This window comes from Pavona decussata, unplaced genomic scaffold (genome assembly GCF_977016875.1).
Source record: "Pavona decussata unplaced genomic scaffold, jaPavDecu1.1 SCAFFOLD_265, whole genome shotgun sequence".
NCBI classification, from domain to species: Eukaryota; Metazoa; Cnidaria; class Anthozoa; order Scleractinia; family Agariciidae; genus Pavona; species Pavona decussata.
In genome coordinates this window covers 119,899-136,559 of record NW_028145667.1, presented here as the reverse complement: position 1 = coordinate 136,559, position 16,661 = coordinate 119,899, and the positions used below count along the sequence as shown (strand labels likewise).

The window sequence follows — 16,661 nt, the reverse complement described above, 5'->3', positions numbered from 1 at the left end:
ATTTATTGCTTGCTTTATCAACATGGTACCGAACAATAAACACATGTTTGTTCTTTATCGAAGACGAATCGCTTTAAAACAACATTCTGGATTTCGGACAAGTAAGACTTCTATAAAAGAATTAAACCGATTATTAAACCAGAATTCAAGATCCAAGACAGACTCCTATCCACACATTGTACGCTAAAACGCGACTGTATGTTCCCATACATGCAATGAAAACCCGTCCCCAGAAAAAAAATGATGATGATGATCCGGGGGTATAACATCTCACTGGGATATAAGGTTCATGGGAATTTCCACATTAATGACAAATATACTAACGTTTGCTTTCCGAAAATTTCTTAGACATAGACGAGTGTTTTACCAACTCACACAGTTGCGATGTCAATGCATCGTGTAGTAATGTGCATGGATCATACACTTGTACATGCGAAGCTGGATATTCGGGCGATGGGAAAACTTGTACTGGTAAGCTACTTGAGTTGTCAATTTGTTTCGTTAAAAGAGATACTGTATGCAATTTCCCAGGGGAAATTTTTCAATGAGACCCACTGATTGCGTTAGCTGGAAACCCGGTGACATTAAAAAAGAAATCACTTAATTGATGCCATGAGTTTGGCATGCCCACGTGAGGCAGTAAAAAGTTCAGTTTTTCATGTATTTTACTTTAAATGGTAAGGGCAACTGGAGAATGGCTAGCAAGAAGGAAGGGCATAATGTTTTCAAATTTCGACATGCAGAAACGTCAAAAACTTACAACCAAAAATACTACAGTAATTTTTGCCATCAATTACTCTTCATTCGTATGAGGGGGTCAAGGTACCTTTATAAAGTCCGTCACGACTCTCGATTGTGTCTACTTATGAGTCTGAACTACAACTCGTAAAAAGTTTTAGACGCTAAAATCTCATTTCCCGAATTTCCGAGCCTCCGTTGGTGCTTAGAAAATACTTGCTGGCCTTGTTCCTGGTATCCTTTCTTCAAGTGACACACTTGCCGATTCGAAAACAAAAGGAAATTGTCTTTTAGTAATACGAAAGTATGTAAAGGTGACATTTCGCCAAAAGAAACGAACTGTTGGGTGCTCCCTGACCCTGATTGGAGTACATAAAGTACAAACAGAAAAAAAAAACTTCAAAGTAAACATTCCCTATAAATAGTTTTATGAACGAAAAATTGCTGTTCGTGTCTTCAAAGATAACCGCGGTTGTAAATTTCAAACAATCGATATCGACATACCGGGTGCTTTCCACATTTCTATCGATAGCGAAGTGGACTTGTCTCGTTTTTTACAGTGAAAAGCAAATTTCGATTCCTTCGCTGGGCCATTTTACTGTAAATTATTGAACGAGTTTGACTATTTCACTGCTTCGAAAATTCTTCCACTTTGCTAAATTAAAAGTCACTTTGATGCAAGTCGCATAGCTAAACCCTGTCGGCACAAAAATGCTAGGAGATACAAAAGGATGTTAATGTAAGTTTATTCTGAAACAATAAGACTACCTTTTTTATGTTTCGGCCCTTAAAACAGCCATCGACAGTTAGAGAATAAGTTAATTAGGTCTCTTGACAGCGAAGGTCAGTGTTTTTACCAAAAAAGCATTTATCTATCCATTCAAATGTGGTACAAAGAAAACCTATTTACAGTTTAACCATCGTTAGCTTGTGGTTATATAACAGTCATATGCAGCTAAATTTATTGCGGTATTGTTTTTTCACAGATATCGACGAGTGTGTCAGCGGTGTCCACGGCTGCCACAGGTTTGCTTCATGTACAAACACTCTGGGATCCTTCAATTGCTTATGTAACCAGTCCCACGTAGGAAATGGAACACACTGCTGGCAACCGTCAGGTAAATACGTCACATTGATCTCGCTACATTTCAATTAGACACTTTGAAGGCGTTTAACTTATGGAAGAGCATTTTCATGTTGTGTTAGTCTTTCAAATCACCGGAGTGTTTATACGGACGTGTAACAAAAGACATAAAAATTAACTTCTATGCAAATGAAATTAATGGTCTAAGCATAGTCCCTACCTCATTTGTCTCTTGAAGCGCGATATCCTCATAGTAGCATCAGAAATAGCCCCGAAAGATTGCCTTCGAATCCCTCCCCAAACTCTGTTCCATTCCATAGCACAGAAAGTTTCTCCTCTTTTCCGTCATCTTCGTTTTTTCACATCCACTTATTGCGATCGAGTTGCACAGTTATTTCAATGTCCGTAAACCGGCCAACTTCAAAGGATCTCATCTCGGAAGTGCAAAAATACAAGCAGGATACTCTTTTCAAGATGGCTGCCTTCTCTCGCTCTTTGTCAGATTTTGTTACATCAAATTTACACGTGACCTCACTGATGTTTCTTAAAATTTTAAGACGCTTTATTCCTAACAAGAGTAAATATACCATCACATTTATGTCATTGCACGTATACCATTGATCGACACTCAACCCCGAGCATTATGCAGGATAGCTCTTACGAGTCTCCTGTAGCTCAGTAGTAAAGCATCCGAATTAGTTATCGGAAGGTCTTAGGTTCGACTTTTGTTAGGAGCACTCGGATTTGTTTTTTCCTAGTAGGCCTGTGTCACTGACTGCGGAATAATACATGATTTTCAAGAGTAACATATAAATTAGATTATCTATATCCTTAGATTTTTCCGAGTAATAAGAGCGAAAAAGTCTTAAAAAGGAAAAACAAATTTAGAAAAAAAAACTAAGAATGAAGACTACGAACACAAGTTTAACTCCTTACATTTACATTGGCGTAATCTTGATCAGTATGCCAAATCAGTGGATCATAGATACTTAGACTCCGTACGAATCGATAATCAATTATCTAACAGTCATCAATTGATATGGACGGATCGATTGATCTCCTATCATCTATTTTTTTTATCGACTTTTTACCCCGGAATCCAACTTTTAGCTGCGTCTAAATCCGTGCCGTTGACCTCATTTAAGATTAGATCTGTGGGTTTGCGTGAACTTTGCTTGCAATTTAAAATCCCTTTAATATCTTTGATTGATGGGAGCTAGCCAGATAGGCTAGCTCACACACCTTTAATCTTTAAATAAGCGAGGCGTTTAATCCAAATTTAACAAAAGGTAGGAGGCGCTTATTCGAGGAGGGGAAGAAACAAAAGCAGCAAATGGCGTCTGCTCTCGCGCTCTACCGAAATCGTTGCGAGATGGACTTTTATTATCAACATTGCCGGATAACATTTGGCGAAAACAACAACACACGTTAACCCTTGCATTGATAATATACAGAGGTGTTCATTAATAGTTTTAATAGCAGGACACTTCGTACATATAATACAAATAAGCAGGCATGGAAATTGTAAGACATGACTTGGAATAAAAGAAACTTGTTTCTTGCGTTGTACTGATGGAGCCGAGAGTAATACAACTTTGATTCTGAATTTACCGTAGACTGCATAAAATGGTGCGTGATAAACGCGACAAACGCTATACTCCATCTTTGTTGTATCATCACTCAGTATCAACACGGTACTAAGAAAACAATTGCAGCCAAAGGCCGGATTACGGTTATCTTTACAAGAATATAAAACTGTAAAAGAGGTTAGCTAAATTAATTATTAAAGTAAAGTACATCGCACTAAACTGTAAAATACTAGAAACCCACTGATATTCACCAAGATAGAACGCTTAATGAAATTAGAATCCAGGCAGCCACGAAAAAGAAGCATTGTCCCCTAAAAGCTGCAGCTACGAACTAAAATTGATAACAGACAAGAGATTGTCTTTCGATAGCGTCCTTACTACTTTCAGATTAGTATAGTATTTCAATTCCTCGTGTTTTTATTATTATTATTATTATTATTATTATTATTATTATTATTATTATTATTATTATTATCATTATTATTATTATTATTATTATTATTATTTTCGACAGATTGTTCTAATCGCAGGCTTTTGTTTTTCACTAGATCGAGATTGCTCATCGCTGTTGAAATCAGGCCATACTCAGAACGGAGTGTACTCTGTGAACCCAGACGGTAAAGGATACTTCAATGTCTATTGTGACATGCGCACTGACGGTGGAGGATGGACTGTGTTTCAAAGAAGACAAGACGGCTCGGTGGTTTTCTATCAGGGATGGAACGACTACAAAACAGGCTTTGGTCAGCTGACGGCTGAGTTCTGGTTAGGAAACGACAAGATCCACAGGCTGACGGCCTCTAGACCCAGCTCTCTGCGAGTGGAGCTGGAGGACTGGAACGGAGATAGGGTGTATGCCAAATATGGCAGGTTCAGCATTGGTGATGAGCAGGCGCTGTATCGACTTGATGTGGGTTCATATTCAGGGACAGCAGGAGATGCTTTAACATATCACAATAACATGAAGTTTACAACAATAGATAGAGATAACGACAGAAACACGGGTTCGTACAGCAGTAGCAACTGTGCTGTGGCATTTACTGGTGCCTGGTGGTACAACAATTGCCACAAATCTAATTTGAACGGAAAGTACAAGCCAAGAACAAATGACTATAAGGGTCCCGCATGGAATAAGTTCAGACCAGGTCTTTCTCTTAAATTCACCGAGATGAAAGTGAGGCCGTCATCGTAAAAACAAAGCAAGTTTTTATATAATATACTAGATACGAAGAAGAGTAATTCATTGGTTTATTGTAGCAGATAGTGGTGATTGAAACTAAGTCTCCTGTGCAAACCCAGCCCTAAGGCATTTTGGCCAGTGCTAAAGGAGGATCGCGGCCTGAAGCGTGTTTTGTGTTTCCTTTGTGATAATCTGCTTGCATAGAGGACCTGTCTGGTGTTCAGACCGGCAGTACAGATACTTCGGCCCAAACGGCGAGAAGTGGATCAAGAAAACGAGAACAAAACAAAAGTTCCCAAATATCCTTCATGGTAGTCATTTCCAGTGTTTTCTTTTCATGAATTATTGTTGAATCAAATCTTGAACTTGCATGTCATCGAAGTTTAATATCATTTTTAGATATATGTGAAGGATGTCCTCTTAGTATCCTGTCATTGGCTCCCAACAACTTGACACACATAGCCTGCTTGCCAAGCTAAAAGTGGGCCATTGTTTTGCCTCGTGTTCTTTACTCGTATCAAAGGCCAGTAAGATGCTGAGCTTTATTCAGTGCTGTTTATAGCGTTTAATATGCACATTGACGATAGAGTCTGAAAACATCTTTCGGCAAAGTGTTCATTCTTTGACTTCAGGCTGTCTACACTATACCGGATAGCTCTTGTGCCGGCACCAAAAACATATCGGATAGAGCTTTTGTTCACACACAACGCTAATTTCGGTTCGAGTTTTGCCGGAGCGATGCTGCGCTGCTTCGGTCTTGAAAACGAATTGTCACATATCGGATAGGTTTTCGTGACACTTTCTTGAGTAGTGTGAACAGAGAATCGAACCGACATGGAAGCCAACAACGAGGAACAAGGAACGTTTAGCGGAAAGATGGCGGCGGTTTTTGGCTACTTCTGTTCACGACGGCATAAAATGTTATCCAGCATAGTGTAGACATACTGTAGCCTAAGTCTGTTTGCTAGTTGACTTCAGTTTGGTAATGGATTTGTATGTACAGCAATCGGAAAATTCTGGAGGCAGAATTGCTGAGCTGGAGGGTATTTCACCGGGCCTCTGTTGCGATAAGCGATATCAGCGATTACCGTGGGTTCAATCTAGTTTATCGTAGAATTAACCGTTCTATTCCAACAATTCTCGCTTAACGATTCACTTGGACCAAGTTAATTGAGAGACTTAAAAATATGTCTACGACAGACGGCAGAAATTACCACGTGACCATGTTAAGCCTTCATTTGCCGCTCGCTGTTTTCAGTTTCTCAGTAAAATTGAGAAGTTTGGTGTTAGCATGAAAAGCCAGAATTGTTTTGCACTATTTTCATAATCTATCTAATCACACCAACTGAGAACCCCTAAATAACGTTTCGTCTGGGGTTTTAATGGATTTTCTGAACGGTAGTTTTTATGTGCATATACAAAAGAGCACAATTGCTGAAAATGATCAGTTTCACAGGGTCAACCACAATCTATCACAATTGTAAACCATAGAATTTACGAATATCAGCACGTCCAATACATGTGATTGGACCACCCCCACCCCCTCCCATCCAAATCTCCTCTTGATCTCTCAAATATGCACTCCTGAATGTTAGTCGAGTTAGGCTTGGCTCTTTTAATTATAAGCTGGTAGGTTAGTGTTTTATGTGTCTTTGTTGCTAAGAATAAGTTGTACTCATGATTTCCTCCAATAACTAAACCCTCTTTATGAACATTAAAGCCGCTGAAACATTTCTTTGAGAAAATAGTCTGGGCCTCTATTCGAATTTTTTTTTTTTTTTTTTTTTTTTTTTTTCAGATAATAAATTTCAAATACATTTTTTGTATTTTATAAGCAGTTGTAGAAGCTTGCAAATGTTATAAGCTGATTATAAACTGTAGTTTTTTGGTCTTGTTCATCAAATAAAGGATTTGTTGCTGTTGTTATTGTGGTTGATTCTCCTTTTGCAGTTCGTTGAATCGTTGTTAAATTCTAGTTTCACCAGAGATGCAAGCACCAGCGAAAAGATATAATCTTTGACAGCCAGCCAGACAGCCAAAGAATCCGGAAAACAATGCCCGTGATGGCAAAACTGTTAGAAAATAAAACATATGTATTAATATGTACGTTCTTCACTAACAAGGAGTAGAGGAGTATAATTTGAAAAAAGTTAAAAAATTGTCTAGACTAGCGTTTTTATTTGGAATCCATACAGGCAACACGTAAAATAATACTAGAAACCCAGCCGTAAGATTATTGAGCCATCTAGGTTGCCTTGAAACGTGGATTGCCCAGTGTCCCCTGCAGGGAGGGCGGAGGGAAAAACGAATGGGAAGGAATCCCATAAGCCACCGGCACTACATCAGATGCCATTTGTTGTGCACTTGAAATTGGCTGGCTTCTATGCACGGGAGACTGGTGAAGATCAACCAAATTGTAGCTTGAAGTTCCGGGATTTGCAGAAATGGCGTTACCTTCCATCATCACAGCAATGTCACGCACACCTTGAATCGCGTTGCGCCAGATTTTATAGGGAACTGCAAACAGCAGGTAACAGGGCCAACAGGCGCACCATGCAGGGTGACAATCAAAGAAATGATTGACAGCGGTACAGTTACTGACCACGAAGTTCGCTCCAACAGCTGCCGTCATTTCAAGACATTCCAGCGAGTCGTAGCGTTTGATGCCTTAAGTTTTCCACCAGCGGAGAATCATGGGATTGAAATTAAACTGTTAAAATACAAAGTGTGTTGGAGTTAGGCCTGACGGTTTGTGATCGTCGTTTTGACCGTGAGTTTATAAAGGGATTAATGTCAAATTAACCCAGGAAGCGGCAATTGGGAAACGTCCTCGAAATTCATGAGCACCTGAGGGCCCTAGTCTTAAAACGCAAAAGTTAGATTCGATCTAGGACAAGCAGTCACACAATCAAAGTAGTTCCTCAAATCACCTCTGATTGAAGTACAGATCTTTCTGCTATATATAGTTTCTCCCAGACCGCCTGGTCTCAAATCTGATCCCAGGGCCAGATTAATTACGTTCTGGTGTAATAGATTAAAATGGTGTGGTGATTTTGCCTAGAAGGAGCGTCGTCTAACATTACCAGTTTGTCCCGCGTTAAGGAAGGTACCTCCAAAGACAGAGTTACTGCTGCGCAGTCTATGACTAAGCGGGGAAAGCAGATCTTAGAAGAGGTTATTGAGATTAAAAAAAAATAAGGGCAACCACGCAGTTTTCAGAAACAATTAAGCAATGGTAATTCTAAAATGCTTTAAAATATACAACAATGTATGGAATTTTTCCATTATGGAATTTGGAAATACTTAAAAATATTTCCGGAAAATGTGTGGTTACCCGACTTGGATTTCAACAACACTTGCAAGACCTACTTTTCCTACATAGTCATAAAACGCGCAAAAATATCTTTGTATTAGTTGCCGCCGTCCTCGAACCATCGCAAGATTTGCTGTTCTTATGCGCGATAAAAGGAAGAAAGCACCATCCTTATTTCCTTAACTGTTATTCAACTGGTCACGGATTTTCGGCCGAGCAGGCCGCGAAGAAACAATTTTTTTGCAAGAAGAAAATATACGAGGTAGTCCTCATTCCTTTTGCCCCTCACATTTTTTCCTCAAGCGCGATATTTCTTCTTTGCCATAATCTGAACGCGCCTGAAACTGGCTTAAATCGGATAGTAGGCACTGTCCTTAAACAAACCCGTATTCCTCGGGCCATCCCGAAATGCGTAGCTGGCATGCGCAATAACAAAAGGAAGCGCAGTCATTAACTTTCATTCAAATGAGATGCACGCGTACTAACCTCAACAGCAAAGCTAGCTTTCTCATCTAACATGTCCTCTGCCTTGTTGAGTCCCTCTTCCAGTGTGCGTCTGACCCCGGGGTGTGATCTGTCAACACTGACGACAAACTCTGGTCTGATGTAGCGCTCCTCGTACAGCGACGTGCAGTGTTCAGTTCCCCACCGGGCATAAGGGTTCCGCCAGGGGGAGTTATCCGACTGGATCCACCATTCGGGGTCACGCATGCTCAGATATTCACCCCTGTTGTTCAGTCTGGTAAATAGAAATGAGGGATGAAATGAGTTTCCGACCGGTGCTGACTTCAACAATCTAGGGAAGGTTTTACATGTAAGTTCATAAGATGTTTAGAATCGGAAACGTCAGCATAAAGCCATCGTAAAAAAACAAAACAAAATGACTTTCTACAGTAAAACAGCATAACAATATTGTTATAAGTTATTATAAAAAAATCTGCTATAAGGATAGTATGACAATTTTTCCGACTGAAAAATACATCTATCATTTATTCACATTTCTTTCACAAATACTACTTATCGCCATTCAAATCCTAGCAGTATGCAGGATGTTTGTCCCATGAACCTAGTTTAATGGCCTTAGCTCCCACAAGTCTCCTGTAGCTCAGTGGTAGAGAATCCGAACTAGTAATCGGAAGGTCTCAGGTTCCACTCCTGTTGGCAAACTCGGGTGTTCTTTTTTTCGAGTATGTCATTGTCAGATTGCAAAATACATCTATCAAGAATAGTGTACTACTAAAAAATGAAAAACGAAAAGCTATTAAATAACAGAATTTACCTTTGCCCATGTGGTACATGCCTGCCGCAGGTTACGAACAGCAGAAGAGGACGGTTGAAGATCTGATTCCGGAAGGCATCCAGCTCGCTGGCTGTTTTCACGATGTTAATCTTTGGTGAGTTGGAAAGCTCTTGTTTATCGCTGATTATCGTGACCTGTGTGCTGTCTGGAAGACGCAGGTTATCAGTCCCGGTTTTGTTCTGTCTAAATTCGTTTGGAGGATTAGATTTGAAAGCGGAGTATGAAACCAACGCGATCTCAGGAGAACCCTGCATTTCCAGGACATGCGATGTTGATATTGACGACAGAGAGATTACAAACACGTATAGTTGTAGTTTCCAAAGTGAACAAAAAAAATGCAAATTTAATCGGAAAACTGCTTTCGTCAAAAATAAAGTTTATTTTTTTCTTCTGCTGAATAAATATTTAACAGAATTACATCATTTATTTATTGTAAATTGTACTTTTCCCTAGTACCAAATATTAATGACTTTCAAAATTAACGAGTGATGTCAACCCCATTTTACTAATTTTAGCCAATAAAACAATTTTCAGTCCCTGTTAGAAAGAATAATAAACGTTAGAAAGTCATACATTTTTCTTTCTTTAACTCAAGATAGAAAAAATGCTGACCAAATTTAAATATCAAGAAAATAAGCACCGTTTCTATTTACACACCTGTTGACTGAATTATTAAAAAAATCATCCTTAAAACTTCCAGCGGTGATTTCGACGTTTTTCACAGTGCCCACAGCGAGGTTTGTTATTCCGTTGCTTATCATTTCCTTAACCCTTCAACCCCTAATATCAAAGAACGTATTCTCCTATCTTGTCCCCATACGTTTCTTATAAAAGTACTGGGAAGAAGTTATAAGTATATCAAGAAAATTCACCTTGGGTGATCATATCCTTAATTCTCATGACCTCAGAGGTTGAATAAGCATTGATATTACAAGGAGAAGTCTGATGCTGATCACTGTTAGAGCTTTTAAAAAGGGTTAAACGGGGGAGAAGACATTTTCCAAACCAGTTGATTTTACAGTGAAGTTTCGATTATTTGAGCCCTCGATTTATTCATTGAACCAAAAGTTGTTTCCCTTGTACACTGTATTTCCTAAGGTCAAATTTTTACCTCCGATTTTTGGAACTCCGGATTTTTTTAACCAAATTCAGTTTCCTAGTAGGTCCGAAAAAAATCAGTATTCCACTGTATTTTCCTTTGATCCCGATTATGTTAATAAATCTGGGACTGAATAAAATATAAGGAAACAGTTAACTGGTTTCAAATTTTTAACCCAAAAACAAATTTTAACCTCAGCATTTCCACATAGCAAACCCCTTTTCACTGCCTTGTCAAAACCGTACGAACATTTCATTGTTACTTTTGTGAACTCTCAAATTTGAGTAAACTCAATTCATTATATATGGGACAAAATGAGAATTAATTTGGGACAAAAATTACTTCCTATTATTCACGAAATCATTCATTAATTTATTCCAAATTCACACCTCATTCATTCAATCTTATTCATTCTTAACTTATTCTTCATTTACTCATTCACTAATTCATTGTTCAGTCATTCATTCATTCACTCATTTCAGGCGCGTAGGAGGGGGGGTTCGAGGGGTTCGAACGAACCCCCTTTGAAGATCAATAATGGAGGAAGAAAATCTTTTAAATAAAGTTCCTGTGGTCGAAATACATCAACCAAAGAAAAATAGAGATATAAACCCGTCTTATCCTCAATAAAAATAAAAATTGTCAAGAACCCTTGGAGATTCAAAATTTTAATGACGTTTCATCAGTTTGCGATAAAACCGCATCCGCCCGAAAAACCCATAGAAAGTAGCCTCTCCACAACTCTTTTCCTCCCAATTCCAATTATGGTTCAGGACGGACGAATCGTTGCTGATTCGTGTGCTTCATCACTAAAAGCATGTGTTCCCGACGACTTCCTCAACCTGTGCATGCTCCTGAAAATTGCTGCCACCCTTCCAGTCACCTCTTGTGAATGTGAACGTTCCATAAACACAATGAGGAGGTTGAACAACTACATTAGGTGTACCATGGGAGAGACTAGGCTGTCCGCCCTGGCTCTAATGCATATCAAATATGATATGCCTGTCAATCTTGACGAGATAGTCAATTTGTTCTTAGGCCTACACCCGAGAATGATGCAGTTTACCAGCTTGGTGTATGACTATCAGCAGATCGAATAGCTTTTCCTTTTAGAACTTGACAGGGCGCGGAATTTGCATTGAACTTTCTTGTTTAAGTTGAAACAATTATGCCGTCGAAATGATGTATATAGCTTAAAAAGCTGCTGTAAAACAAAGTTGTGATTTGCCCAAAATGGGTCTCAAAATGCAGAAAATGAGATTTCTGGGAACCTAGATTTTCAAAAATTTCCCGGAGAGCATGCCACCGGAGCCCCCTAGTATGAGCGCCTCCGGCGCTTAGTAAGATTTGGGGCTCAACGAACACCCCTATCGAAACCTTAGCTACGCGCCTGCATTTGTTTGTTTATTTCACCATAAACGTTACGAGAAAAGCAAAATAAGAGTGCAAAAAATGTATATTACAGAGAAAGTAGTGAAGAAGTCTTAAGACAAACCACACAGCTTATAGAATAAGGCTTCCTCGTTCCTCATTCATTAGTTCTTTCAATTATTCATTTATTCATTAATTGTAAATTCATTCTTCATTCATTCCTTTGTTCGTTCATTCACTCATCTACTCATTCTAAATTTATTTTTCATTCATTCATCCATTCATTCATTCATTCATTCATTCATTCATTCATTCATTCATTCATTCATTCATTTGTTGATTCATTCATTTATTCATTCATCCGCTCATTCTAAATCCATTCTTCATTCATTCAATTACCATATTCATTCATTCATTTATTTGTTCGTTCATTCGGTCATTCAGTCATCCATTTCTGATGCATTTTGATCATCAGTTATCCTCAATGAGAAATGACGTTCTTTTCGCCGTTCTTTTCTTGTAAATGCAAAATTAAAACTTGCAAATAATACTTAAAGACAGACTACACAATGCACTGCAAGAATGCTATAGCAATGCAGTTACATTTTCACATTATAATTCTCTAGTTGTTGCAGAGCAGCAGAGCTCACAAATAATATATGACAAGCAAAAGAAAGTAGAACACAACAGTGATATTATATAAATTCAACTACAGAGGATGAAAACTCAAAAGCTCAACATTTTTTTTCTTAGTTGTTTAGGTATTTTAAAAGCCTCTCTGCTTCTCTAATGCCTGTCAAATAAGCTCCATGAACAGTCCCATAAAACTGACGGTGTGTTGCCTCGCCTGCAAACATTAACTGAAGAGCAGGGATACCCTTCTCACCATCAGATCCATAGGGGAGGGGCAAGGCAAGGCAGTCAAAGTCACTACCCCTAGCCTCTCTGGACAAAAATGAATATGACCCCCTTGTCCATGGGCTTGTTACCCACTGTGTTATATGAACATTCACAAGGCGTGGCAAAGAATTCAGAGCAGTGCAGTTCTTGATAACTGCAAGACAGAGCTGTCCCACTTTTTCAGGGGGAATGCTTTCAATGTGAGATGATTCATTGCCTTGAAACCAAGCCATTAGAACATTCGATCCAGGACGAGCAGTGTAAAATGAATAAAGTCGACGGACCCAAGGACAATTTAATGTTTCTGCATCCACATCACACTCTATACGATTCAATTCATGTTCAACATCATCTACATGTACTTCATTTTTGCCACTGTCTTCCCAAACTACATGAATGTTATACTCCTCCGAAGCCCAAAAGCGTTCCTCAAATTCAAGAAAAATCTTGCCTACGTAGCCAAAACCAAGATGACAGATAGCATTAATTTTGTCAGTTGGCAATGGGGGACAAAACAAGGACAAATACTTTTCTTTGAGGACACCAAGAGAGACTGTCAGTATGACATGATCTGCTTCAAATAATTTTTCATTACTACACACAACGTTCACTGGATGGTGGCCGTTTGGAGTCTCTGATTTATCATAAGCTGTCCACTTTATTTGTGTCACTTTGTGGTTAACATGAACACAGCTGATGATAAGTTTTGCTTGCAATGTTTTCACAATGTTGTGATAACCACTAGGAACAGGGCAGAAATCCGAGCCATCTAAGTAAATATACTCGCCAAATTCTTCAAGGTTTAAATCACTCAAGGAATTAGTACCAGTGGAATTGCATTCTCTTTCTTTAGTGCTTTAATTTCTGGGATATCTGAGGTACAGTTGCATGATTCAAGATAAGATTGAAAACCTTGGCTCAAATAATCACCAACTGTCATACTAGAACCACCCTTCACATCTTTAGCAAAACTTTCCATCTTTGACAGATCTTCAGTCTCTGAGATAAGGTTATAAAAGACTTTCCAAACCTCTGTTATAAGCTGATCATCAATATTCCATCGCAGTTGATTGCCAATATTTGGTTTTTCTCTGCTGTTTTCATTCACCCATTCCTTGTTAATATCTGCCTTGCTTAGCAGTTTCAAGTCACAGGCCAGGTCAAATATAGGATTTGCAATTGTGCCGTGTATCCATGCAGCACCAAACTCCACCTGATTGTCTCCAATTTTGCCAGTGTGAATTCTACCACCAACTCGCTGACTTGCCTCTAAGACGCACACCTCAGCTTTCCCAGACTGGTACAGTTTACTTGCAGCCGACAGTCCTGCTATCCCTGCACCAATAACCACAACTTTGGGCTTCAGTGACATTACTATGTACTAACTAAAAAAACAAAGAAGAACAAGCATCGTCAGTAAGTGGCTACATATATTTTCAAATATATTTTTACTGTTGTTAGAACCACAAGAGAATCTTAATAAATATCCAAAAGAGATGCATGAAACAGTTGGTGACAGGGCCTTTAACCAGCTTAATCCTTGAGCACATGTCCCTGTGTCAATAAATTGTTTTCCCTAGTTAAGGCTTTTTAGCAAATGGGTACAGCAAAATTGCATGACATCTTTATACCACATTATGCTTACTTTACGTTTGTGGCCAATTACTTGTGCAATTTTTCAGCTGCTACTGTGATGTTAAAGGGGTATTGTCACAGGCATCATACTATGTTTTGGTCAAAGCTGTACAAGGTTTTGACATTAAGTACATAATAATAATAATAATAATAATAATAATAATAATAATAATAATAATAATAATAATAATCATAATCATAATCATAATCATAACAGCCGTTTATTCACAAATCCAAGTGAAAAGGAGTGTACCCAAAATTATTTATATAATTGAAGGGCTGGGAGCATAACCGCCTTATGTCGAATTTCAGCCCGTTTTTCGATGTAGCTCGGATTTGTCTAAACTGTTGCATGTGAACTGCAATTCGATTGAAAACCATTGTCCAGTATTTTTTTCACGCCGCTTTGTGTTTCGTATTAATGCCATTGAGAAATTTTACCATCTTGTAAAGATGTATCGGTAACATTATAGACACTGAATGACCAAAAGGACAATGCACTGAGGATTAAATACTTGTATTCAATATACACTCGTTGTCTTTGAAACACGGCACACGAAAGCGGTGTTTTCCGCGGGAGCAACGAAAAGAATGCTGTCACGCTTTTATTTGATTCTGTTACAAACTACTACGTACGTGACAGGAATGTCCGAAATGTAAACAGTTACATTCTCCAAGAGAAAATGTGTCCATTTCCTGGCGTAAAATCCAGCTTTGTCCCGTTTGTCGACATATCACTCTTGATAACGCAAAATACTAGCATTCTACACGATTAACAGGAAGACATGTAGCCATTTCAACGATTAACAACGATTAACGGCAGTTCTATTAAAAGGTAAAGACTATCTATTATTTTTAAGAGCCGTCGGTGTTAACCGTTGAAAATCTATGTTAATCGTACTTTTATTGAATCATTGCCTTGAAATTGTCAAGTTAATCGTTACATACCGAATTTCAAGCCTGGCAAACCACAACTAAGGCTTGCAAAACACCTTGCACATGGCGGGATTTGTCTCTGATGCTCCCGCGGGATTTGATAATCGAATTGAAAAATTCGCCACGGCACAGCCATCACTACCAAGGAGGGATTCTTTGAACAACATTTCCACCAGTTCCTGTGAACTGCATTCGTCAATTTCATAACTTTTCAAAAGATCCATAGATGTCGTGCGTTTACAAACTTCACCAAACAAAAGCGAAACCAGCTAGCCAGTACGATACGCAAGTTGTTTATCCCGACTGCCTTGATCTATTTTGGGCTTGTTACAACCCGCAAAAGCAAACCATGATATCATCTCAAACGTTACGTATAGAAACAACAACTGGTGCGGCTAAACACGGCTCGTGGACAGTGGAAACTTTTAGCCTACCGATAATTTGGAAAACGAGTCTGCCGTGGACAAAACCTATAAAAAAATTTGCCTTCCAAGCGCGTTCACTTGTAGACAAGCAAACTACCAAATCCCCTTCCCCCTCCCCCTGACTCAATGTTGTCTTTTGGGTCACGAACAGTTTCCTGGCAAGCATCACTTCCCACATCAACATTGCATAAGGGGGAGGGGGGGAGGGAGAAGTAACTGTGGTAGAATTATGAAGGGAGAAACGGTAAGTGAGTGGTTTTTTGGCTGTCTGTGTTCGCTTCTCATTGCATAGGGGGAGGGGGTGGGAGGGAGAAGTAACAAGTGGTTTTTGTTCTGTTCGCGTTTGGTTTTCTCAAGGAGTTTTGTCCTTGATTGTAAAACCGCGAAATGTTTTCCAAAGCAGGGAGAGCCAAAATTCGTACAAATCCGCGCGAAATCGAAAGCTGCGCTAAAATTCGACATAAGGCGGTTATGCTCTCAGACCTTCAATTGCTCTAACTGGAAAAATAATATTTCTCAATGTGCTGCAAGAAACAAATATCAAGTGATTAACCCTTGAGGGAAGAACAAGCCTTGATAAGTTTCAGCAATGTTTCCCAATACAAGGGAAGATCTTAAAAGAATTGGTCCATTTTTTACGCTGCAGTCCATTTTCATCCTGGGCGTCTGCAGCCAGAGATAATAATTATTAATACTAGGTAGTTCTGAGCACTGTTGGATTAATTTTCAACAAAGGTGGATCAATTTTTAAAGTTTTCATTGATAAAAATATGCTTTTTTGTTATTAAAAGTGACACTAAAAATAAGTGACTTTGCTTCCGTAACTTGATTTTCAGTTGTTAACAACAACAATTTTCCTTTTTTTTCTGCCCTAGATGTTTACAACTGAAAAGATAATTATACATGTAGTCAGCTTTCCAGTAGATATAAAGTCTGAATCACAAGCCTTAATTTTGAAGTCTTTTGGTTGCCTTTTCAATACAATAAACTATATAAAGCGGTTATATTGAAATTTATTTCAAATGCTAGCTTAGGAATTGACAGTGTGTGGTTCACAAAAAAATGATTCACTCAGTGGCATAGTAGTACCC

The 16,661-nt window shown here is 38.7% G+C and overlaps 1 protein-coding gene and 2 pseudogenes across 9 annotated transcripts in view; 1 reads left to right on the top strand and 2 right to left on the bottom strand.

Moving 5' to 3' along the window:
* LOC146455921 (uncharacterized) overlaps positions 1–16,661 on the top strand; it is a 416,007-nt gene that overhangs the window by 376,958 nt on the left and 22,388 nt on the right. For 6 of the 9 annotated variants that reach the window (XM_085093655.1, XM_085093656.1, XM_085093658.1 and 3 more), the window contains one exon: positions 3,960–6,513. In XM_085093655.1, the coding sequence (XP_084949781.1) occupies positions 3,960–4,603 (644 nt within the window). In that variant the 3' untranslated portion in view covers positions 4,604–6,513. Of the gene's footprint in view, positions 1–348; positions 472–1,724; positions 1,857–3,959; positions 6,514–16,661 lie in introns of those variants that run through there. The other 3 variants (XM_085093653.1, XM_085093657.1, XM_085093654.1) reach the window with 3 other exon arrangements.
* On the bottom strand, positions 6,740–9,458 carry LOC146455924 (uncharacterized; annotated as a pseudogene).
* Positions 11,705–14,034, bottom strand: LOC146455923 (peroxisomal N(1)-acetyl-spermine/spermidine oxidase-like; annotated as a pseudogene).